The sequence below is a fragment of the Phoca vitulina genome, unplaced genomic scaffold (genome assembly GCF_004348235.1).
Source record: "Phoca vitulina isolate PV1807 unplaced genomic scaffold, GSC_HSeal_1.0 scaffold2, whole genome shotgun sequence".
Taxonomy (NCBI): Eukaryota; Metazoa; Chordata; class Mammalia; order Carnivora; family Phocidae; genus Phoca; species Phoca vitulina.
In genome coordinates, this window is record NW_022589705.1 from 100,283,508 (window position 1) to 100,309,023 (window position 25,516).

Sequence of the window (25,516 nt, forward strand, 5' to 3'; positions counted from 1 at the left end):
TGCCCCAACAAACTGCTTTCCGCCCTGTGTCCGCCCTCTCCCCAGCGCGCTGTTCCCGTCTCCCACGCTCAACGGTGCTAAGACCCTATGGGGCCCCAGGCCCGAAAGAAACACCTCCCCCAACTCCCTGCTTAGCAGACACCCGACGGGCCACAGACAGCAGTCAGAGGCGACTACACAGCCCGCCCCGGGGAAAAGAGAAAGGCGCCGTGAGGGCGACGCAGCAGGGGGTCGGAGGAAGACCACCAGGGGGGCAGACACCGGGATTCTGGCCGCCCCAGCGCTTCTGGCGGACAGCACGCTCCCAGGCCCCATCCTTCCCCGGACCCAGGCCAGGACCGTGGGAGGTGGCCTGCGCCTCGGCCCGGAGGACGACTCGGGCTCAGCGGACGAGGTCTGGGCAGGGGTCTGGAAGCGTCAGCGCTAGAATGAGCAGGACGCGTGGGGCCCGGGCCAAAGCGCAGAGCCTGGAGCTGGGGCAGCGGCGGAAGAGGGGCGGGTCAGGACAGCCCGGGTGGGGGCAGCGGCGCGGCGGGGCGGGACCCGGGTGCGGACCCGCCCGGCCCCCGCCCCAGGCAGGCACCAGGCGGAGAAGTCCGAGAATCTTTTTATAAAACACGGGGTGGGGGCTTGCGAAGGCGACGGCGGGACGTGGCTCCGGAACGTGGCGGGGCGCGGCCGGGACGCGGGGCGGGCGATGGAGGGGGGGGCGCGGGCTACACGAAGATCTGGATGCGGTCGCGGATGGGCTGGCGGCAAATGGGGCAGGCGCTGAGCGCGGCGCCGCAGGGCGCGCACGCGCCGTGGCCGCACTGGAACACGAGGCGGATGTGGCTGTCGATGCAGATGGGGCAGGTGATGCGCTCCTCCATCTGCCGGTAGCGGCTCTGCAGCTCCTCCACCAGCTGCCGCGGCGGGCCGGGCGCCGGGGTCGCGCTGGCCACCTCCGTGCCGTCTGCGGGCCAGGATCCGGGGCAGGGGTGAGGGGAGGCGGGGCCGCGAGCTGCCGGCGCGCGGTGCGGGCCGCGGGTGGAGGCGTGGCCGCGCCCGTGGGAGCGGGCCGTGCGCGCAGACGCGGGTCTGGGCGAGCCACCCACCTGGACGCAGCTTCTTGCCGATGACCACCTGGCACCTGATGCACTTCTTCATCCTGCGTGCACATTCTGCGGCGGGGGGAGGGGAGCGCGGTTGGGCGGGCTCGCGCACACCCCCCGCCCCCGACACACACACACCCCCGCACTCAGCCTCGCGCGCACACACACCCGCACTCACCTCGTGCACGCACACACACCCGCACTCACCCTCGCGCGCACACACACCCCCGCACTTACCCTCGCGCGCACACCCCCGCACTCACCTCGTGCACGCACACACACACCCGCACTCACCCTCGCGCGCACACACACCCGCACTCACCTCGTGCACGCACACACCCGCACTCACCCTCGTGCGCACACACACACCCCTGCATTCACCCTCGTGCGCACGCACACACCCGCACTCACCCTCGTGCGCACACACACCCGCACTCACCTTCGCGCGTGCACACACACCTGCACTCACCCGACACACACCCGCACTCACCCTTGGGCGCGCACACACCCGCACTCACCCTTGCGCACGCACACACACCCCCACACTCACCCTCGCGTGCACACACACCGGCACTCACCCTTGGGCACGCACACACAGCCGCACTCACCCTTGCGCACGCACACACACCTGTACTCACCCTCGCGTGCACACACACCCGCACTCACCCTCGCGCGCGCACACACCCGCACTCACCCTCGCGCGCACACACACCCGCACTCACCCTCGCACACCGTGCGGTGCTGGCACGGCGAGAACAGCACCAGCAGCGCTAGCTCCGAGCACACCAGGCACTCGGCGGCCTCGGGCCCCGACGGCGCGGCCACGTGCAGGTTCGTCACGGTGTTGGGGGTGCCGAGCACCAGCCTCGGGCCTGGTGCCGCGCCCCCGCTGCCGCCCGCGTGCCGCTCCCTGCGGTTGGAGGAGGGGGCTTGAAAGGGCCCCGGGGCGCCGGGGACCGCCCCCCACCCCGCCGGGCTCACCGGAAGCGCTGCGCGCAGCCCTGCAGGGCCTTGAGCACGCGGGCCTCGGCGGCCAGGTCCAGGGGGCTCCGGCCGCGGTGGTTGGCGTAGGTCACGTCGGCGCCCTCCAGCGCCAGGAAGCATGCGACCGCCGCGCCCACCGTCAGCTCCCCGCTGCCCGGGAGGCCGGAGGCCTGTAGCTGGGCGGCAGACAGAGGCCGGTGAGGACGCGCACCGGAGCAGGCTCCAGGGCCGACCCGCTGGCCTGCGGGGAAACTCTCCCAGCACCCGGCTGCCCGGGGCCTCGGGTCCCAGACCCTGGCACCCCCTCACCATCTGAGGCCGCCGGAACAGGAGGGAGGTAGGCAGGAAAAGCGCCCCTGCCAGGGAACTCCAGGGCAGGGGCTGAGTTCCCAGACAACCCCCGCCACACTGCGCCCCATCCCCTTTCCCAGGCTGGTCAGGCCGCGCTGCGGTGACTGGGTCGCAGAAAACGCCTCCGGCAAACCACAGCCCCCGAGACTACCCCCCCCCCCAGAAGGCCAGGCTCCCTGGTCAGACACCCACAGTGGAGGCGGACAGGCCCTCAGACCCTGCCTGCTGCCTGCAGCCGGGCACTAGGGCCCACCTCTTCACCCAGATCCACATTTCCTCACCCTGGACAAGAGCTGCAAGGGCCCCGGGTCCCCCCCGGCCCCATCAGCCGCCAGGGGCAGCAGCTGATGACGCTGCAGTGCCACGTGCAAGGCCGTGTCCCCCTCCTCATCCTCGGCGTTGACGCTGCAGCCCGCGTCCACCAGCAGCGGCACCAGCCCCACGTGGGCCTGCCGCACGGCCAGGTGCAGGGGGGACTGCAGCTTCCGGTTGCGGACGTTCACATCACAGCGGCCCTGAGGACAGGGAAAAGGGGCGGGCACGGGCTCAGCCCAGGGACCCCAGATGGGCCCTGACCCCCCCCATGACGCCCCGGGGCTGGTCCAGGGCCCTGTGTCCACACCTCTCGGATGAGAATCTGGGCCACCTCCCGGTGGTTGTTGAGGGCGGCCAGGTGCAAGGCCGTGAAGCCATCCTCCTTCTTGGCATCCACCAGCTGTCGCGCGCGAGCCAGAATCCTCCTAACAGCTCTGTGGGAGCGGAGACACATGCCGGGGGTCCGGAGTGTCCCCACAGTGGCCCAGCAGCACCACGGGAACCTGGCCGCTGGCTCTGTCCCCCCAAACTCACAGTGTGTGGCCCTTGAGGGATGCGTGGTGCAGCAGGGTGAACCCCTGGCTGTTGGTGGCAGTGACATCGATGCCCGGCACCTCCGTGAGGACCTCCACGATGCCACTGGCGCCAGCACCCGCCGAGATGGCACAGTGCAGAGGTGTGTCGGCATGGGCGTCCTGCCGGCGGGAGGGGGGAGGCAGCGGTCACTTGGCAGGAAGATAAATGCCAGTGTATCCTTGACCCCGGGGCCAGAGCCAGGGGACCCAGCACTTACAGGCAGGTTGACATCACAGCCGCGTTCACAGAGGACCCTCACCACCTCCAGGAAGCCCCTCTGCACGGCCACGTGCAGGGCTGCGCTCCGGGTGCTGTTCAGGGCATTGGCCCCGCACCCGGAGCTCAGCAGCAACCGGGCAGCCTCAGGCTGGTTCCTGACGGAAGAGGAAGCAGGAGGGGCCCGTTGCCCACCGGCTGGACCTGCGGGCCGCCCAGCCCCACCGCGGCCCCGCGCGCGCCTCACCCCAGGGCGGCGTAGTGCAGCGCCGTGTTGCCCTCCTCGTCCGGCAGGTCCGCGCCCGCTCGCGCCTGCAGCAGCAGCCGCACCAGCTCGACCTGGCCGAGGTAGGCGGCCACCTGCAGGGCAGTCCTGCCCTGGTTCTTGGTGTCCACCTGCCAGGAGAGCCTGCAGGTCAGTCCCCGGCCCTCTTCCCCTCTCCCTGGGGCTGGCTAAAGGGAGGACGGGCAGGGCGTCAGGAGCTCGCCTGCTCTGGGTGCCTCCTCAGCAGGTCCAGAGCCCCGGCCATACTGCCCAGGGCCACCTCCACCACCAGTCTCCCTGGGTGCTCGAGGTCACTCTTCTGGGCTCGAAGCTTGTCCAGGGCGACACTCAGGGAGCCTGGGTGGGGCAGGGCTCAAGTTGAGTGGTGGCCAGGGGTGGCCCTGCCTCCCGCCGGCCACCCAAGCTGGGCACACGCACTTTTGTTCTCCCTGGCGCGCTCAGCCACATCAAGGTTGGCATCCTCCTCGGGCCGGTAGGCCACCAGGCAGGAGGGGCTGAAGGTCCACAGCTGACCACCGACCGCCACGCGCAGGTTACCGTCTCTGAAAACTTTCACCACCTTCCCGATGCGGCCCAGGGCCTGAGTCGGGAGAGAGTAGGGTCACAGGCAGGCCTCCCAGGGGGCAGGGAAGGGGTTGGGGCTGGGACCCAGGGCACTCACAGGGGCCATGTCATCTGTCCACTCGCCGTGCCCGGCCTGCAGCCGCTTCACTGTGTCAAGGTCGTCGATGACCCGCACCACATCGCCCACCCAGAAGGCATTGTGCTGAGTGACAGAGAGAGGCACGTGAGGGGCACCCCCAGGCAAGTGTGGCTGCCCAGGGCCATGGAGCAGGAGGGCACCCCTCAGCTCCACAGGACAGGCAGACCTGAACTTGACCCCAGCCCCTGCCTCAGAGCTGGATGAGGGTCACACGTGACCAGGGCAGTCCTGGGTGGCCAACCCCGGAGCCACGGGGGTGACAGCCAGACCAGACCAAAGCCAACTCGGGGGTGAAGGGCGAGGCGGGCCTGTCCCTATACACTGATGCATGGCCGAGGCCAGTCGAGACGGGCACAGGGGGTGGGGGTGGGGCCCTGGGACAAGCAGGGGGCAGGGTCAGACTGCCATGGGAGGGCGGGTCAGGAGCCACTCCTCCCCCATCCCCAAACCTTTCCTGACTACATCCCCCACACCTGTGCCTTCCTCTATGCAAGACTTACTCTGCAAACCATGGGACTTATGACACCCCGCCCCACCTCCCCACCCCCTGGGGCCAGGACTCCAGGTCCAGAGCCGATCACTAGGGGTACATGCCTCCACCCAGGGCCCCTATCCGCACAACCCTGCTTCCCAAACAGACTTCACTGTGCCCACCACTGTCCCCATCCTCTTCCTAAAGGGCCTTTCCACTGCCCCCACGTGCTCCCCACACCACACCCACAGGGAGCATTTTACAAGGTCACCTCCCACCTGTAATGCAGCAGTGGCTTCCTGAGGCCAGCAGGGTAAAGGCCGGAGCCTGGGCCGCCAGCCCCCAGCCTCCACCAGCCCCCAGCAGGCGCCTCACCCTCCTCTGTGTCCCTTCACGCCTGGATCCCCTCTGTGGAACTCAGCCCCTCTGGACCCCACAAAGCCCTCCCCTGTTCCCTCAGGGCTGGAGAAAGGCATTCCCAGAGCCGGTCAGGTACGTGGAGGGGGCGCAGAAGCGAACAGACGGGGCTCAGCCCAGCCCCCCATGCACCTTGGTGAGAGCCCCAGGGTGGAAGGTCCAGCGGGTCTCATGGCCGAACTGCACACGCACATCCCCACGGTCCGTGATGCGGTGCACGGTGCCCGTCTGTCCGATAAACTGTGGCGGGTCATGGAGGCTGTGGCTGGGTGGAGCGGGAGGGCTGGGGGTCCAGAGGATGTGGGGAGGGGAGGGGACAGGGGGCTCGGCAGGTGGGGTGGCTCACCTCCGCCATCCTGGGGTTCCACCCGCCGTGGCCTTCCTGCATCTCCCTCAGGATGTCTGTGTCCAGCAGACACTTAACCTTGTCCCCGTGCTGGAAAGGCTGTCCGTCAGCACTCACCCTCCGCTGCAGCTCTGCCGGCTTGCCTGGGGGTGGGCAACGGGCCCCCCTCAGCAGCGTCCCTTCCCTCGGCGGCTTCACCGGCCAGCCCCCACCCGGCGCTGCCCCAGGACCCAGCCAGGGCAGAAGGGCAGCTGGGCACGCAGGTGTGGTGTCCTTGGGGCCAGACCCTACCGAGCCTTGGGAGGTGCTCCTTGTAGTAGAAGCCACCAGCCGCCTCGCCCACACACTTGAGGTCCACCTTGCCCTTGTGGCCCACACGGTACACATTGGTGGTGCCATCGGCCCACGTCACACTGGCCACGCTCCGGCCCGTCTCCACGTCCCAGCCACGGATGTCCACCACTCGGCCTGGCTTCCCTTCCCCTCCTGGGGAGACAAGGGCCCCACCACAGGCTAAGCCCGTGCCGTGAAGCCTAGCCACAGCCAGTGGCAGCCCAGACCCCCACTCACCGTCCTGCGAGCCCCACTCCCAGTCAGGGCCCCGCACCACCTTCGCCCCCTGGAAGATTCCCCTCAACGGGATCCTTGGGAGACCCTGGCGGGGACTCAGCGTGACCCTGCAAGAGAGTGAGTGGGTGCTGGGCCACGTGGGAAGCAGGGTGAGGGTGCAAGCCCTCTGCCCCACCCAGCTCTCGCCCGAGGATGGCCGGCCCAGCCGGTCAGCGGCCTCCACTCTGGGCCCCCTCACAGCATGGCCTCCATATACGGTCCTCCTCCACACCTGCTCCCTCCTAATGAGCCACGTGCCGTGAGGGTTGTCCCCAGAGCTCAGCACACAGCCTGGCCCGGCTGGGGGGGGGGGGGGGGGGGGGGGAGGTCGGCACAAGTAAATGGAAGAATGAAGGAACAGCAGCTTGCCCGGAGGTGCCCAGACAGCTGGTCCCTGCCCCTGCTCTGGCCAGCGGGCAGCTGGGACCAAACGCACACCTCCCCGCTACGCGCGCGGGAAGTGTCCAGGAGACAAGGGTGGCAGCGTCTCGTGGGTGGGGCCTCTGGGTGGCCACCCCGGCCCAGGAGATCCTCCCAGCTTCATTCCCTACCTGCCCGCCCAGCGATGGAGCCCCCTAGGCAGGCCAACAGGGTCTCCCCAGCTGTGCCTCTGGGTTAGTCCCCAGCATGGCTGCCGGGGCGCCCCCAGGGATGCTAGCCGTACACACACTGGACGTCTCAGCGCCCCCAGCGCGGCTGCACTGGGGAGCCGGCCACACCGGCTCCAGGGCTGGTGCCAGGACCCCGTCCGCAGCACCAGCCTCCGCAGACCTGCTCCGGTGGACAGGGCTACCTTCCACGGGGTGGGGGTGGGGCCAACAGCCAGGCCTCCGAGTGACCGTGACCTCGGCCACTCCTCCGGGGCCAAGGCCTGCCCAGGTGTTGTGCGTGCTTGTCGTGAGGCCGGGAGTGCCGCAGGCCAGGACCCAGGGCCGCCAGGGCCCGACACGCCCAGGCCAGTGCGCGGCGCAGGCCGCAGGGGCGGCGGCGGGACTCACGGGCGGGAGTGAGCCGTCTCGTAGCGCTCGAAGGCGTGGGCAAGGTCGTGCTTGTTGTGCATGTAACACTGCGTGCACAGGTCGTAGTCGAAGCAGACGCGGCACTTCCAGCGCATGCCCCGCAAGCCGTGCTTCTTGCAGCAGTCACAGATGATGTTGGGGTGGCGGACGCCTGGGGGCACGGCAGGGTCAGGGAGCGCGGGGCTCTGCCCCCCACCCCCCGGGCCCTGCGGCGGCCGCACGCACCGATCTGGGCGTTGTCATACAGCAGCAGGTCGTGCGCGCCCTGGTAGCCTGCGCGGTAGTTGGTGCGGGTGCCGTGGTCCCACTGCACGACTACCGTGCGGTCAGGGGTCGAGGGGCTACCGTGGCGGCCAAGCTCCACCACCGTGCCCACGCCGCCCTCACCGCCATCCTGCTGGCCCCACTTCCAGTCCACGCCGCGCACCACACGCATGCCCACCTGCACACCTGCCTGGGGGTCTGGGTCCATGGCGGGCAGGACTGCTCCGGGACCTGCAGGCAGACGGCACCCTCAGGCCACATCAAGAAGGCCACACGGGCTCTCGCCAGCTCTGGGAGGGCTGCCGGGGAGACAGGTGAGAACAAGTCTGGGAGCGCTAGGGAGGGAGGGGGAGGAGGGCAAGTGCAAATGCCCTGAGGCAGAGAGAAGCGGGCGAGCGCGTGCACTACAGCCCAGAGGAGGCTCACCTGGCCACTGGCCGGCAGCGGGGCACACGAGCTCAGAGGTGCAAACGGCACCTGTCCTGGGGGAAAGGTGGGCACCTCTGTGGAAAGGCCCCTCCAGCCACTGTGAGATCCTGCCCCGTGGTGAGCACGGGCAGAAGGAGGGAGGCAGTCCCGGTGGAGAGGTCGGCGGACCCCCAGGGAACAAGACCTGGCAAATGCCCACAGAGGGTCCACCTGTGCTGGTAGATCCAGTCCTGGGTGGATGGCACAGTGGCCCCTCAGCACATGTTTGTTCTAAAATTAATGGATTTGGATCGCAGATACCAACGTGAAAGGTAAGACAGTAAAGCTTTCAGAAGAAGACAGACTCTTCGCCACGCAGCCAGTTGGTAAGCTGGGCTGTGCCGAAGTCAGGAACCAGCGTCCACACCACTGAGAGACTGACAAGGCCGCAGGCCGAGAAGACGCCTCTGCCCACAGAGGTCCTATCTCCGCGCCCAGAGAACTCAGACGTATACAGAGCGGGCGCCCCGGGGTGAAGGGGTACAGCCTGGCACGGGTGCCCCCTGCCAGACTCACCAGGCCACTGCACACGAGTGGGACACTACCCTAGGTCAGTGGACAGCGCCTCGAGGTCACTCGAGGCCCGACTTCTGGGGTCTTCTCTGGAGAACTGTGGCCCACCCTCTCCGGGCTGTAGAGAGGGAAGGGCGCCTGCCTCCCCAAGGATGAACTGGGTCATGAGATGTGGTTTACCCACCACACTACACAGCCAGCAGCTGGGAGGCAGAGCTCAACAGATGTTGAAGGCAGGCAGCCACGTGCCCACTATCTGAATTCATTCACAAAAAATTCACAAAGCAAGGAGCCGGCGGCAAGAGCCGCCACAGGGGCTCTGGGACCCAGGAACGTCCTACTTCCTGATCTGGGTGCTTATTACGTGCTGATCACTTACGAGCTGGGACCCGTACTATATGTTTCTTCAATAAAGGTTTTTTCAATTAATGACACAACTGGATTTGAATGACAGTTAAGAGGGAAAATCAACAGGACTTGGAGAGGGCCCAGGGCCTCCCAGCCTGTGAGAGAGCAGTCACCACTCCATTCTGGAGAGGGTCTGCCATGCTGCCAGCAGGGCTCTGAGGCCAGAAAGCAGCTGGCCTGGGGCACTGCCCAAGGCAGGGCTGGGTGTGAGCCTGGCCGTCTCCTCACAGAGCTCCCGGGAGGCTGGAGGGAGACTGAGGCTACTGCCAGCTTCCATCAGGGCCCAGCGGCCCCGTTCAGCCACAGGACACTGGCCAGCAGCACGGGAGGGAAACCACCTGTCACCCCTCCACTCGGCATCCCAGGCTGGGCCCCCTCAGGAAACACTGCCACCCAGCTGAGGCCACAGGCGGGCAGTGAGGAGGGGTGGCGGCCAGGCTCTGCCAGGGACAGGGGCCGAGTCCCACGGGCCATCTGACGCCTCCCCTCTGCCCAGCTCCACTCTGAGACCCGCGTCCAGTACAGGGTGGGCAGGGTAGGGGCACCGTCCATAGGGCTGGGCCTCAGTCCATGCCCAGCCTGGTGTCTGAGCCAACGACCCCCGCAGATTCTCAGGGTAGGACCCACCCAGTCAGCTCCGACTTCTGCAGATTCTCCTCCCTCCAGACAGGCCCCTGTGGTGGCGGCCTCTTCACCCTGCCCAGGCAGGACCTCCGGGGGGCTTCCGCAGAAGCAGGTGGATGTTTTAGAAGGATAAACCTTCCCAACCCATGGACTAACTAGGAGCCTTTCCGCAACGAAACTCCTCATTGCCCGTTCATGCAGAGAGCCTCACCTCTTGGGCCACTCTCCCTGTCTTCCCTTCTGGTCTCTGGCCCCTGCTAAGATGGGGCACCTGGGCCAAGAGCTTCTTATTTCTTCCACAGAGCACAGCCAAGCCCAGGCCTGCCCCAGCAAGAACGCCCCCAAGAACACCTGTGACTCTCCGGTGCCAGCAAGTTCCGGACGAGGGGAGGCATCCTGTGGGCTGCCACCTTGGCGGTGAGGAGGTGCCTCCCCGTCAGCAGCTGCCACAGATGTGTGACTGGTGGCCTGCCCGCGGAGTGGTGGCGTGCCCCTTCCCATACAGGCCCCACCCCCTGCCCTGCCTACCTCAGCCAGACCCTCCTGCGTGCTGGGAACCCCCCAGAACTGCCAGCGATGGACGGGTCACACTGAGCTACTCCTTGCCCTTCCCATGCACTCCAGCCAGTGTGCCTCATCCCAGGCAACCACAAACCCAAACACGTCTGGACAGACAGGCCCAACTGAAGGTCCCTGCCAGCAGGGGTCCCCCACCTGCAGAGCCCAGAAACCGGCTCCACACTGAAGTGAAGGACTCAGAGCAGGAAAGGACCCAACTGCCATGAGCCATTCTGTGGCCAGCCTCTCAGCCTGCCCAGCCAGCCACCACACCTGCCCACCCGCTGGCCTTATGGACCCACTGGCCACATGCTACAGGATCATTTCCAACAGGACACGGGGGGGGGACCCCGAGAAGGAGAGCAAGTTGTGGTCCACGCCTGGCCCTGCCCTATGGCAACGGGCAGAGAATGAAGAGTGGGGTGGAGGGGAGCCTGGAAGGGTCTGTATGAAGCCAGGACTGGGCCTCAGCTGCTGACAGCTCCACGTGGGGCAGCAGAGCAGTCCAGCCCGTGGCGAGAGGCGCTTCTGGCCAGCGCCTGTCGCACTCACACCCGGAGACCCCCACAGCCCTAGAAGCCTCCTTGTCTCCTCCCCTCCAGCACCTGATCCGCACAAGTCTTGAGGTCTGCCCTCTGCTTCAGCGTCTCCTTCCAGCATGATGTCACCTCAGCTCAGGCCCGAGCAGAGCCCCCAGCAACACCCCCCTGCTGGCCCTTCCTACATGCCCACCCAGCTCCTGGGCCTCGGAAGCACCCTCACATGGCATTCTAGCACGGTGCGCCAGGTAGCTTTCCAGGTCTCTCCATCCCTTCTCTGCACCCACCTCTCTGCCTGGTCTTTGTCACTGGTGTCCCTGGGGCCCCGCCCATGCTGAGCATGATCCACGTGACATCAGGTGCCCAGCCCTCCTGGTATTAGGACTCACTACTTTCCTTCAGCAGGTCCCACCGGGGTGTGTGGGGAGGGGGTGGCAAGTGGGGAATGGACCAGGGTCAGGAGTCAGGAGGCAGTGACCAAACCCAGAGAGGCTACAGAGGAAGGGAGCACCCATTTCAGTGGGAATATTCACCCAGAGAGTTCTTTCTTTTTTTCCTTTGCCAGAAAAGCTGTACTCTGACATCTTCCTCAGATGGCCATACCCCTGCCTGGCACCCAAACCCCCCCAGAGGCTGTCACTACAGATGTTTAAAATGACTCTGAAGCAGGGCGCCTGGGTGCCTCAGCTGGTTAAGTGTCTGACTCTTGATTTCAGCTCAGGTCATGGTCTCAGGATCATGAGACTGAGCCTCGTCAGGCTCCACACTCAGGAGGGAGTCTGCTTAAGATTCTCTCTCCCTCTCCCCCTCCCCCTCCCACTGGCGCACGAGCACACTCCTGTGCGCGCTCGCTCTCTCTCTCTCAAAAAAAAAAAAAAGGCTGGGGCGCCTGGGTGGCTCAGTTGGTTAAGCGACTGCCTTCGGCTCAGGTCATGATCCTGGAGTCCCGGGATCGAGTCCCGCATCGGGCTCCCTGCTCGGCAGGGAGTCTGCTTCTCCCTCTGACCCTCCTCCCTCTCATGTGCTCTGTCTCTCATTCTCTCTCTCTCAAATAAATAAATAAAATCTTAAAAAAAAAAAAAAAATTAATTAAAAAAAAAAAAGGCTGAGTCAGTCAGAGCATGAGGACTCAAGAGACAGATGCACACTTAGCAAAACTTAACTTACCTTAGAACACAAACCAGCCTCGAGTCAGCATTCCAGACACTTAGCAGCTACTTCTTGGGTCACAAATTGGACAGCCACCAAGATTTCCTGTTGGAAACTAGCAGCCATGCCGACACAGAACACAGCAAACCACACAGGCAGCCAGCAAGCAAGTCTGGAGAAAATGGTTTTTAAAAGGCAGTTTTACACTTTCAGCATTTACCACCTCAACCAAACAGGCGGACATCTGGGTCTGTTGTGCTGGGTACTAGTTTCTCTCGTCTCAAGGAACTGCCAGCTCTTGGAGGGCAGAATGATTTCCAAAACATACACTAGGACAGTGTAGAAATAAGAGGTTTTCCCTATTTGTGAATACTTTATTGGAAAAACTTGCAAAAGCCATAAAGATTAAATCCCATTTAGCTAGGAAGTTGGCAAATCGCCTTTATTCAGAAGAGCGCAGTTACGTGACGCTGACGGGACACACGACAGGCGGCTGCCGCCCCTCTCCCTGTGCTCCAGCCGTGCCTGATGATGCTGTTTGAATCCACACCTGTGGGGCACAATCCACTGGCAAAACTTGGTGAATCACGGGCTCCTGTCATGTAGCAGGTCTGGCTAAGACAAAGGTGGACATCCTGGGTGCTGGGGAGTCTGGCCCATTAGGGCCTGGGGGGAAGCCCTGAGACAGTGCGCCCAGGAAACCCAGCTTGGCCCAGCACGAAGACACCTGCTGGCGGAAGGCCCAAAGGAAGTACAGGGCTGTCATCACCTGAATCTTGGCCCGAGATGGAAGCCTTCAGGCACCCTGCAGACTGGGGGGTCACGCCCCAACCACTGCACAGGGCCACTCCACGCGGGAGCAAGGCATTCACATACTTGTTGCATCTGCAGCAACAGGCCAGGAGGGGACCTGCCAGGAAGGACTGGGTTTGCCAAGGCTTCCATTCGGCCTGCCTCATCCCCAGCCCCGCAGGTGCCCACTAGGAAGAAGCTTGTTCAGCACCTCTCCTTATTTCTTCAATCGGTTCTGAACGCACAGGACTGGCAGGCAGAATTATCTATCACACACACACACATACACACACACACTCAAAAACAACCAAAACTCCTCTGACATGGCATCAAACAGAATCCACAGGATGAAACAGTCAAATCCAAACTATCACACCACAAGCCTGTCAAGAGCTCACCTGTCTGGCCATCCAGTCGCCCCCGCCCCCCGCCCCGCCCGCCTTGAGCCTGCTGGGCTGCAGCCCTGACGCCTGGAGACTTGGGGACTGGCCTCTAGCCTTGCTGAGCTTCAGCGCAAGCCCTGAGCCATCCAACCCTGTGGCGCCTGGGAGATGCCAAGACGCACAGTTAGCACCTCCGACGGGACGCGGCGGGCGGACGAAGCCGGCCCGTCTGCTCCTGGGCTGCCCGCGGTCTACATGCCCATTCCCGTGCCGACACCGCGAGACCCAGCGCTGCCCCGGGGGCCTGCCTCCCGCCTTGCAGGGCTCCCCGGGCTCTGGCGGCCTCGCTCCTGCTGCAGCAGTCAGTCTGGTGCGCGCAGGAGCCGCAGCGCCCGAACACGACCTGCCGCCGGGAGTGGAGCCGGAGGGCTGGCGGCCCGGGCGCTGCAGACGTCAGGGCCCGGCGCTGCGCCCCGGCCGAGGCTCCGCGGGGACAGCGGGGGCGGGTCGGGCCGGACTAGGCAGGGCGGGCGCGCAGCCCCAAGCGTGACCCCGCCCCACCCGCCCGGGTCCGCCCCGCCTCCTACCATCCCATCCCCCTTCCTCGGGAAGCCGCCCAGGGCCCCGGTCGCGGCCAGACCCTAGTGCCCCCGTCGACCCCTCCACTTGCCCGTAAGTTTGCGTCCCGCCCGCTCGGCCTGGAGGCTCCGGGGGCCGAGAAGCGCCGAGTCTATCTGCCAGTGGCCTGCCGAACGACCTCGGTGTGTGACAGCCTGCCCGCAGCCCCTCTGCTGCTCAGCTCCCGCCAGCCAGGCCGCCCTGCCGCGCCGAGACCACCGGCTGAGGCAGCCGAGGACCCCGGGCTCGGGACTCCTGGGGCCGCCGCGGGGCCTGCCGGGAGTTGTAGTCTGCAGCCCGCTGGCGCCGGAGCCCGGGGTCGGGTCCGAACCACAACTCCCAGGAGGACCCGCGGCGGCGGTGACGCACGCGGCCGCAGAAGGCGGGGCGTGAGGGAGGGAGTCCCGGCCCGTGCCCCGACAGTGACGGAGAAGCCTCCTGCTCTGCTCCTGGGAAGGGCCCAGGCTCGCCTCTGCGCTAGACGCGGACGGAGGGCGCGTTTACATCGGACAGAGTGTAGTACACGTCGTCAAAAGGCGGCGGCGACCTCGGCGGACCTGTCAACACGCTGGGGGCGGGGAGCCGAGCAGCGTGCGCCTGGACTGGAAGGAGCCGGGCTCCTTGGCCGGTTGGGCGCCGAGACTCTGGCACCCCGGAGGCCACCGAGGACCGGGCTCGTGCGGACTGGGCAAAGCGGGCCACGCCGCCGGTGCGCGGAACTTACAGCCACGCCCCCTCGCGGGAGGGGGCGTGACCCTCGCCGGAAGTGCGTCACCCTCGCGTCGGCCCTACGTGGCGCGGTTCTGAGAGGCTCGGCTCGGAGACGCCGCCCGTTGCCGTGGAGACGGAGGCTGCGGCGGGCCGAGGCGGGCCTCCGCCGCTCAGAGCTGAGGCGTCCTCGCCACGGACTCCTTTGACTGGATTTATCTTAAAATCAGAGTGACGCCAGTATGTGGCTTTGAGTCTCGCAGTGAAGAGCAGCGGTCCCCTGCCGTTCTCCCCCGCGGCAGATCCTGTCGGAAACCTCCAGGTCTACACCGGAGGCGCCGACGTGGTGGCCCTGCCGCGGCCCCAGGAGGCCCGAGCTCGGGGTCGGGGCTTCCCGCGGACCCGGCCCGGCCGCGCTGCCCCCCGAGCTCCCCGCCTGGCCGCGGCTTTTTGTCCTGCGCGCAGACGCACCTCGTGTTTCCTCATGCCTGCTCTGTGCTCACCGCAGCGGCTTTGTCCGGGCGCCCCGACGTGTCTGCCCGACGCCCGTCGGCCACGCTGGCTCTTCAACCCCCGAGCCCCCGTGCGGCTCGTGCGCCCGCGGTCGTTCCCGGAGCCCGCGCCGTCTCCGTGTCGGTCTGCGCTCCCGCGTTGCTCACGTCAGCCCTCGAGTGCATTCCGGAGAGGGTACGTGTCCGAAGTGGGTTTATTCCGTGCTCGTCTCGGATCCAGAGTCTGGCAGAGAATAGGACTCCAGCCTGGAAACGCCTGACCTTTAGCACGTCTCAAGGCGCACCTTTTGCTTCCAGCCTCCAGGGATGCTGTTGAAAGTCGAAGTTCTGACTCCTGGCCTTCGGCTTCTGACCTGCTCGCTCTCTGAGAGCTTTAGGGTCTTCCCCGTGCTTGGTGCTCTGAAAAGTCTCGGAGGCCCGTCTTCATGGGAGCCTCACTCCTTGTTCTGTGCACACAGTTCTCTTCACCCTGGGGGCTCTTGTCCTTCCTTCGGTTTGGGAACTTAAAAAAATCCCCTTCTATTTTCCTGTGTTTGCTCTCTCTCTCTCTCTCTTTTGAGGTTTATTTATTTGAGAGAGAGAACACGTAGAGGGAGGAGGAGAGAGAAACCCAAGCCGACTGCACGCCCCAAACAGAGCCCGACATGGGGCTGCACTCGAGGCTCGATCTCATGACCCTGAGATCAGGAACCAGACACTGAAAGGGCTGCGTCACCCAGGCAGTGGGTGGGTTTGCTCTTGATGGGATTCCTGTTTCTCAGGTTCTCGTTGGACTTCTTGGACTAATCCTGTAACTTTATTCTCTAACCTAGTGTTTTTTCTGGTAGATATCTTCAAATCTACCACCCATCCCTTCTGTTGATCAGTTAACCTCTATGATTTTGTGACTTATAACAAGAAATGTGCACTTGGTTTTCATCCCGTTTCTAGCACAGAGCTCCTAAAACCTTTGAATTTCCTAAGTGAAGAGAGTCCTAAAGGTGTGTTTTGATACTCATGAAAAGGCTCTTTCAGCCACATATGAGTTTAATAAAGTTGATAAAGTGATTTTCGGAAAGTCTTTGTTAACCTTAAAAATAAAAGTTATTTTACCCACAAAAATGGGTTTACTTGGGAATAACAGAGAATTACAATTCGGGACCTGCGAGCTATAGCAAAACTGCAGGCAAGTCCAGAGAACAAAGGAGAGGATCGTTATATTATGGAACAGGGAGAGGTTGGGAGGGTTGTTTTGGTTTTGTTTTTAAAGATTTTATTTATTTGAGAGAGCACAAGCGGGGAGAGAGGGAGAGGGAGAAGCTGACACCCTGCTGAGCAGAGAGCCCAATGCGGGGCTCAATCCCGGCCTCAATCCCAGGACCCTGAGATCATGACCTGAGCCTAAGACAGACACTTAACCCACTGAACCACCCAGGCGCCCCGGGAGGGTTGTTTTGAATGAAAGCCCACTGGAGAGAAGTGGGAGGTCAGGGTGATGATGGTTTCTTACTGGCTGAGCTGCAGGGGCAGTGGATTTCTTGTAGGAGATGCAATGCACATCTTTTCCTGTTGGGGCCTGTAATTGATGGTTCTTTCCTATTGATGATTCTTCCCTTGGGGAGACACTTCTTCCTGTGATTGAGATTGAGGGGTACAGCTCCTTCCAGCCTCCCCTTCTAGCATCAGCAGTCCACTTTAGTGAGGTTTCCCTTTAAAAATTTTCATGCTCCTAGGGTTTGGGAGGGGGGGAGACCATCCATGTGATTAAAGGCTTGGAACTCAGTCTCACCCCTGACCTCCGGGTATGGGAGAGGGGCCGGGGATTGAGTGCATTCTCCAATGGCCAACGACTTAACCAATCATGCCCCTGTTATGAAGTCTCCAAACAAACCCCAAAGGACGGGGTCTGGAGAGCTTCTGGTTGGTGGACAGACACGTGGCGGTGTGCCTGGACAGGGCATGGAAGCTCCGTATCCTCCCCCCATCCCTGACCTCATGCAGCTCTTCTGTCGGGTTCCTGAATTACAGCCTTTTATCATAAGCTAGTAATCTATTAAGTAGAATGTTTCTCTGAGTTCTGTGAGCCACTTTAGCAAATGAATCGAACCCAAGGAGGAAGTCGTAGGAACCTTTAATTTATAGCCAGTCAGTCAGAAACACAGGTGACCACCTGGACTTTGGACTGGCATCTAAAGTGAGTGTGGGGGGGTCAGTCTTGTGGGCCTGACCCGTTAGCCTGTGAGATCTGATGCTATCTCCACATAAATCATGTTAAGATTGAGTTAAATTGGAGCTTGTTCGTGAGGAAGTGGCAGGATTGTAGGGTCAGAGAAGCACTGCAGGAAACGTGGTGACAGCGTGTTCCGGAACCGTAAGGGGAGGGCGTAAGTGACCCTGCTGCTCCGCTCCGAGCTGTGGTCTGAATCAACCTAAATTTTACACAGAAGGCCAACCTCTGAGATAGAAAATTAAATAAATTTAGACATTAGACTATGGGGTCAAGGTGGTCAGCCCTGGCAGCAATGGCCCTCGAACCAACCACAACGGATGCAGTTACTCCAGTACCAATAAGCATCCGAATTGACTGGCGTGCACTGGCTCAAGCATGGATTGACCGAAGAGAAGCTTCATGACAGCAAACCACTGTGGTTGAGCAACCACTGGGAATGATGCCAAATTGACAAGATATGTCCACAATGGGATTTGGTCCAAACAGTCATGGGAATTTTTAAGGGGATTCAAAGTTTAACAGAATGTGGCAACCAGAAAGGGGAACGCATCTGCACCCCCATGCTATCCCATCACCACCCCCCACCGCGCAGTTCAGCCGTGGGCACCATCCACACCAGGCCCAAAGGACATGGCTCCTCCTTCTGGGGACAGCAGCAGTCAAGACAGTGGGGAATTTGCCCCCGACAACAGGCATCTATTTAACTAAAGCAATCACAGCTTTGGTGGACCACCCAGTTAATTTTGCAATGGGACCAGTGTATCAGTTTGACTATCAGCCTGGGGCTGCTTCTGGTCCCCTGCAAGGTGACTTTTATCCTTATCTGCGGTCAGAACCTCTAGGACTTCTGGCACCTCCCCAGATTCGGAGACAGAGGCCACCCTCATCGGGGACCAGCAGCGTTCACCTATGGCCTCCCTGTGAAGCAGGAGCCTCCACAGACTGCTGCAGCAAAACACAGGACTCTTCCAGCTTGGACTCAAGAAGGTTGGGAACATGAGGGTGGCTAAGTCGGTTGAGCATCCAACTCTTGATTTTGGCTCAGGTCACGACCTCAGGGTCGTGAGATCGAGCCCCATGTTGGGCTCTGCCCTGGGCATGGAGTCTGCTTGGGAGTCTCTCTCTCCCTCTCCCCCTCCTGCCTGTGCACGCACGCTCTCTCAAATACATAAATCTTTACTACCGGATGTCACAGATGAAGACATTTGTCACATAGCCAAAGATGCACCCTGAAAGCAACAAACGCCCCTGCAAAGGGGACACAGCCCTGCGTGCTGGCTTCCCTCCCTGGAAGGACCAGGGACGGTGCTTCTGGGCCCGGAGACTGTGAAGAGGAGGGCATAGCAGGTGCTGGATCCGGCAAAAACAGGAAGCTCTCTGGGGACAGAAGAGCAGCAGCTGTTACATAACAAACAAGGGGAAGAAGAAAAGTCACAGACAGGGTTACCAAAGAGGTGGACGAATATGTCCATAAAGAGCAAAATAGCTTGTCACCACTAGAAACGAGAAGCTGACGGTGGTTAAAGAAAAGAGCTCCCAGTGAAACAACATTTTTAGAGGAAAGAAAAAAAAGCATAAGAGAAACCAGGAAGGAGCAGATCGTGTCTCCAGCTCTTCTCGCCGTTCTAGAAGGGTGACTCTCCAGGTAGGGGTCACACTTCCAGATCTTCTTTTAAAAGAAAAAGATGGAACGCCTGGGTGGCTCAGTTGGCTAAGTGTCTGCCTTCAGCTCAGGTCATGATCCCAGGGTCTCGGGATCGAGTCCCACATCAGGCTTCTTGCTCAGCGAGGAGCCTGCTTTTCCCTCTGCCTGCCGCTCCCCCTGCTTGTGCTTTCTCTCTTTCTCTCTAATAAATAAATAAAATCTTAGAAAAAAGAAAAAGAGACCTAGTAGGAGTCGCTCTCCGACATTAAAGCGACACGTAGTAGGAGTACCAGTTACTCCCTCAGAATTACAATCTCGCGCAGTAGGAGTAACGACGGGGAAAGGCAGACATCGCGAACCTTCCCGGGAGAGGCGAAGAAGGAGCTCAAGGGATAGATGAATCCAGGGGTCCAGTGGCAGTAGGAGCCGATGTGGGTGTAAAATTGATGATCAGCGTGGACACTGGGAGCAGCCGTAGCGTGAAGACCAGCCACCTTCCCTTGTCATGAGCACTGAAGGATGTGGTGAGCGTGCCATGACATTTAAAACAACCCATGAGGGGGCGCCTGGGTGGCACAGTTGATTAAGCAACCAACTCTTGATTTCAGCTCAGGTCATGATCTTGGGGTCTTGAGGTCAAGCCCCATGTCAGGCTCCCCACTCAATGGGGAGTCGGCTTCTCTCTCTCTGCCCCTCCCCCTCTCTTTCTCTCTCTCAAATAAATAAATCTTAAAAAAAAAGAAAAGAAATAAAACATTCCATGAGGTTCAAGGGCTTGTCTCCATACAGAAGTACATTGTGGCTGTGTATGTGAAACCATAATCTTTTTTCATTAAGTTTTTTTTTTAAGATTTTATTTATTTGAGAGAGAGAGCACTCAAGAGAGCACAAGCAGGGGGAGGGGCAGAGGGAGAGGGAGAAGCAGACTCCCCGCTGAACGTGGGGCTCAATCCCAGGACCCTGGGATCATGACCTGGGCCGAAGGCAGACTCTTAACCAACTGAGCCACCCAGGTGCCCCTCTTAGTTCATTTCTGCTAATTTTTTTTTCTTTTTTAGTTAAATTGTAAAGCACCAGTGAGTATCCACTGCAAGTCGCAGAGCTGCTTGGCCATGCTGGAAATAACACATCGGAAACTCTCACGTATTTTATCTTTCTGAGTGCTTGTTTATTTTTTCTGATTCTTTTTCACAGATAATGTTCTTTCATAAGTGCACTTTTTCTCATTTGTGGAGAAATTAGAATTACTTATATAATTAATTATATATCTATATAGTAATTCATGATAGAGTTTTCAAGCCTGTTTTCTCTGCTTCCTGCACGGACTCTTCCATCCAGTCTCCTTTCCTCTATGTGCTTTGGTCTCTCCGCTCCGGGTTGAAGGCTTTCCTCAGATGTCTGATGAGCCTTCTTTCTCTGTTCAAATTTAAGAGACACTGCAGTGGGTAGGCTCAGGCTCAAGCAAGCATGTCAGAAAACCTCCAAACAGAAGTGGTTTAAAGAAGACGGAGGGGGCACCTGGGTGGCTCAGTTGGCTGGGCATTTGCCTTCAGCTCAGGTCGTGATCCCAGGGTCCTGGGATCAAGTCCCGTGTCAGGCTCCTTGCTCCGCGGGGATCCTGCTTCTCCCTCTCACCCCTGCTCGTGCTGTCTCTCTCCCTCCCTCTCTCTCTCTCAAATAAAGAAAATCTTTTTTAAAAATAAATAAACAAGACAGAGGATGGTTGCTCTCTTTAGTGGAGGTGGCCCGGGGCTGGTGTCAAAGGTCCCTGGTCCCCAGGGACCCCGTCTTATTCTCCTTTGCTGCTCTCCTGTCCTCGTGGGCCGCGATGGCTGCCCAAGCTGCGGCTCTCCTGCTGGGGAGCCAGCTGGTGGGAAGGAAGGTGACCTCTAGTAGCTGGCGTCCAGTAGCCAGAACTTGGCCCAGCCAGCTACTAGGAAGGCGGGGATGTGTAGTTTTTATGGAGATATGTATCTGGGTAAGCTGGTGCTGGAATTACTGAGGAACAAGGGAAGAATGGATATTGGAAACAGCTGGTAGTCTCTGCCCTGAGAAGCTGGCTGGATGCTCTGCACGCCTGAGCAGCATTCACCATCCCCTAGCTCCTCCAGAGCCCTCCTGGGCGAGCTGATGAATCAATCCTCCACTGCCTGTAGCTGAATATCGTCTCTGCTGCTTCTGAGACTGTTTGATTTCTGCCCTTGGAGTGCGTGCCCGACAGGCTTCCTGCTGGAAGCAGAATGGGGGGAAGAAGCTTGGATATTATGCCCCCCTGGGTGCGGATTTCCACCTAATCTCCCTCTTTTCAACACTTTCCCTCCATGATTCTCTCAAGTTAAATCATCAACATCATTATTTTCTGTGCTCACCGCATAGTGGTCACTGTTATAACTGCCTTACGTGTGTTTTCACACATAATTCTTACTCAGCCCAGCGAGCTGGGCAGTAGCGCCCGTCCTGTTTTGCAGATGCCACGGAGGCTGAGCAGCCTGCCCAGGGTCATGCTCCAGGGTGGTGGTGCTGATGGAAATGTAAAATGGTGCAGCTACTTTGGAAAATAACCTGGCGGATTGTTGTATTAATCATACACATTTCCTCTGCCCCATAAATTCCACTGCACCCAAGTATTTACGTAAGATAATGGAAAGCGTAGCCACACAAACACTTGCAGTGGATGTTTGTAGCAGCTTATTCATAATTGCTAAACCCTGCCCATGCCCACCAACAGGGGACCGTGTGAACAAATTGTGGAGTGGACGCTGCTCAGCAGCAATGGGAGGAGATGACCTCCAGAAACGTGCGCCATGGAAAAATCTCAGACCCACTGTGCTGAGGGAAAGATACAGACACAAGGGAGAATGCATGTCCTTTTGTGGGACAGCCTGGAACAGCAAGGCTTTAGTGACTGGAGGCACAACAGCCATGAGGAGGTGGAGCACTAAGGGGCTCAAGGTGACTTTGCAGGAGCTGGAAATGTTTGTGTTGGGGTCAGGGAGTGGCTGCATACGTGTCCACCTTTGTCAAAATTCATTAAACCTTAAAAATGGATGCATTTTTTAAACATTTATTTTTAGAGAGAGAGAGCGCACGCACACATGTTAGGGGGGGTGGAAGGGGGAGGGGCAGAGGAAGAGAATCTTCAGATTCACGCAGACTCCCAGCTGAGCGCAGAGCCCTACGAGGGGCTCCATCTCATGAACCTACGATCATGACCTGAGCTGAAATCAAGAGTGCCATGCTCGGGGCGCCTGGGTGGCTCAGTCATTAAGCGTCTGCCTTCGGCTCAAGTCATGATCTCAGGGTCCTGAGATCGAGCCCCTTGTCGGGCTCCCTGCTCCGCGGAAGCCTGCTTCTCCCTCTCCCACTTCCCCTGCTTGTGTTCCCTCTCTCGCTGTGTCTCTCTCTGTCAAATAAATAAATAAAATCTTTAAAAAAAAAAAAAAAGAGTGCCATGCTCAATCAACTTGAGCCACCCAGGCGCCCCTTATTTTAAATAACTTGTACCTCAATAAAATGTATTTTTTCTTTTTGTTTAAAGATTTGTTTATTTTAGCGAGAGAGAGAGTGAGAGAGAGCAAGTATGAGCGGGGGGCAGGGGCAGAGGCAGAGGGAGGAGAAGGAAAGAGAATCTCAAGCTGACTCCTTGCTGACCGTGGGGCTCGATGCAGGACTGAATCTCACAACCCTGATCATGTCCTTAGCCGAAATCAAGAGTCAGATTCCCACCAACTGAGCCACCCAGGCGCCCCAATAAAATGTATGTTAAAAAAAGACAGTTAAAATAGAACGAGAGGGGCGCCTGGGTGGCTCAGTCGTTAAGCGTCTGCCTTCGGCTCAGGTCATGATCCCAGTGTCCTGGGATCGAGCCCCGCATCAGGCTCCCTGCTCCGCGGGAAGCCTGCTTCTCCCTCTCCCACTCCCCCTGCTTGTGTTCCCTCTCTCTCGCTGTGCCTCTCTGTCAAATAAATAAAATCTTTAAAAAAATAAAAATAAAAAAAATAATAATAATAAAATAGAACGAGAGTGTATCATGCTAAGCAAAATAAGTCAGTCCCAGAAAAACAAATATGAATTCACACATATGTGGAATTTAAGAAAACAGATGAACACAGGGGAAAGGAGGGAAAAATAAGAAACAGGGAGACAGGGGCGCCTGGGTGGCTCAGTTGGTTAAGCAACTGCCTTCGGCTCAGGTCATGATCCTGGAGTCCCGGGATCGAGTCCCACATCGGGCTCCCTGCTCGGCGGAGAGTCTGCTTCTCCCTCTGACCCTCCTCCCTCTCATGCTCTCTGTCTCTCATTCTCTCTCTCGCAAATAAATAAAATCTTTAAAAAAAAAAAAAAAGAAACAGGGAGACAAACCATAAGAGACTCTTAACTATAGAGAACAAACAAAGTTGTTGGAGGCGGGGGGATGGGGTAACTGGGTGATGTACTTGTTGGGATGAACACTGGGTGTTGTATATAAGTGATGAATCACTAAATTCTACTCCTGAAACCTATACTACACTATATGTTAACTAACTTGAATTTAAGTTAAAAAAAAAAAAAAAAGATAGTTAAAGGCCATATATTAAAAAGCAAGAATACCCAGAACATTTTCAACAAACAAAATGAAGGGGCATGAGCCCTACCAGATGGTAAAGCATATTCAGATCCAAATAATTAAAACAGTGCGCAACAGAGCAGAAGCCAGAAACACTGCATGGAGTTCCTGTAGGGTTGGGGGTGGGCCGCCCCATCATAAACCCCCAGGGCAAAGGAGGACCACTTAATCAATGAAGCTGATTCCGGAGCTTGGGCTTTTTTTTTTTTTTTTTTTTTTAAGATTTTATTTACTTATTTGACAGAGAGAGCACAAGTAGGCAGAGCGGCAGAGGGAGAGAGAGAGAAGCAGGCTCCCCGCCGAGCAGGGAGCCCGACCCCAGGACCCTGGGATCATGACCTGAGCCGAAGGCAGACGCTCAACCGACTGAGCCACCCAGGCGCCCCTGGAGCTTGGGCTTTGTACCAGAACAAACCCCAAGTCTATCAAAATCAGACCTGGAATAAATAAATAAAATTATGACAGCATGGGGGAAACTATGATTTTTTTTTCCCCTGAAGATTTTATTTTTAAGTAATCTCTACACCCAAGGTGGGGCTTCAACTCAGGACCCCGAGACCAAGCCCCACACTCCACCAACGGAGCTAGCCAAGCGCCCCAGAGAATCCTTTTTTAACATCCACTTGGAAGGCTTTTCTAAACGTGACCCCAAATCCACAAGTGATAGAGAAAGGGTGTTACATTTTCCCATGTGAAAATAAAGCATTTTTGCCTGGCAGAACCGTTAGGAGCAAACCCAAAAGACCGCAAACCCGAGAGGTTTTTGCAACTTACGGATAAAACGCTGGGGCGGGGCGCCTGGGGGCTCGGTCGTTGGGCGTCTGCCTTCGGCTCAGGTCATGGTCCCGGGGTCCTGGGATCGAGCCCCGCCTCGGGCTCCCTGCTCCGCGGGAAGCCTGCTTCTCCCTCTCCCACTCCCCCTGCTTGTGTTCCCTCTCTCGCTGTGTCTCTGTCAAATAAATAAATAAAATCTTAAAAAAAAAAACAAAAAACGCTGGGGCAACACGAATTATTGGTAAGGGAAAGGAAACGGGCCAAGGACACAAAAAGGACAGGGAAAAAAAAGTGTTTTTTTTTTCTTAAAGTGAAAGTTCGTGTAGTTTTTTAAAGGCAAGAACCCCTCCAAGACACTTCCTGAAGGGGAGAGGCCCGTGCGCGCCCCGGCCCCTGACCCTGGCAGCTGCGGCGCCCCGGGGGCCGGCCCCTTGCAGTGTCCCGCGCGGCCAGCAGGTGGCGATGCGGCCGGGCCCGCAGCCCAGCGCTGCGCCCCCTCCCGGAGGCGACGTGAAGCGCGCGCTCGGGACCCCCGAAGCCGTTCGTTCACAGGTGGCAGGGCTCCCGCGCGCAGGTGCGCCCCGCGTCTGTTCCCGAGCAGTGTGCGCAGCGGTGTGTACAGTAGCGAAAGGCGGAAAGCAAAGCTTGCCAGCCACAGGGTGCTGCCACAGAGCTGCCACGGGCACCCGAAGGCATATCATCAAGGAACAAAGGCAAGAGGGGAGAGCATTTAGTATGCTACGGCTGTAAGCACGGGGGAGAGGGGGCCTGCGCACCCCTATCTGCAGATACGCCAACCGCCTCTGGAAGGAAACACACATTTGCTGACCACCGTCGCTGTCTGGGCCGTAGGACAGGGTTTTTTGTTTTTTGTTTTTTTTATTTTAAGATTTTATTTATTTGACAGAGAGAGCGCACAAGCAGGGGAGGTGGCAGGCAGAGGGAGAGGGAGAAGCAGGCTCCCCGACGAGCAGGGGGAGCCCGACGCGGGACTCGATCCCAGGACCTGGGATCATGACCTGAGCCGCAGGCAGATGCTTAAGGACTGAGCCACCCAGGCGCCCCCCAAATGTATTTTTATGACGTCGTATTGGTGAGCCAGGTCTTGCCTCTGGAAAAAAAAAAAATCAAATGATGAAATGAACTAACGACTGAGAAAGAAGAGTCCCATTTTCAGCAACAAGGTGGATTCAATCACTTGAACGACCTCAATGAAACGGTGGAAAATCTGTGTAGAATATAGAAAGCGTCATTTCAAACGCCGGGCTGAGCTGAGAGTTGCACGGAGGGAACCGGGAACCCCGGTGACCCCGGAGAGCCGCACAAGCGGGGCCGGAGGAGGTGGGCCGACACCGAGA

At 59.5% G+C, this 25,516-nt stretch overlaps 1 protein-coding gene and 1 pseudogene across 7 annotated transcripts; one reads left to right on the forward strand and one right to left on the reverse strand.

The window, feature by feature from the left end:
- Positions 1-596: 596 nt before the first annotated feature.
- MIB2 (mindbomb E3 ubiquitin protein ligase 2) lies at positions 597-15,496 on the reverse strand. Of its 7 annotated transcripts, none has more exons than XM_032395514.1 (19): positions 13,757-15,496; positions 7,614-7,883; positions 7,368-7,539; positions 6,331-6,437; positions 6,052-6,246; positions 5,761-5,903; positions 5,547-5,654; positions 4,484-4,588; positions 4,240-4,402; positions 4,025-4,158; positions 3,784-3,932; positions 3,538-3,694; positions 3,279-3,439; positions 3,052-3,178; positions 2,711-2,944; positions 2,076-2,254; positions 1,817-2,004; positions 1,098-1,163; positions 597-955 (listed from the first exon to the last, which is right to left on the reverse strand). In XM_032395514.1, exons 2-19 carry the CDS (start codon positions 7,858-7,860, stop codon positions 717-719), a joined length of 2,874 nt encoding a protein of 957 aa, XP_032251405.1. In that variant the 5' UTR covers positions 7,861-7,883; positions 13,757-15,496; the 3' UTR covers positions 597-716. The 7 variants fall into 7 exon arrangements, with proteins under 7 accessions (XP_032251405.1, XP_032251413.1, XP_032251391.1 ...); XM_032395522.1 differs by lacking the exon at positions 13,757-15,496 and adding an exon at positions 11,930-13,570 and having other exon boundaries at positions 5,547-5,642; XM_032395500.1 differs by lacking the exon at positions 13,757-15,496 and adding an exon at positions 11,930-13,570.
- LOC116639146 lies at positions 13,342-18,143 on the forward strand (annotated as a pseudogene).
- Positions 18,144-25,516: the final 7,373 nt, after the last annotated feature.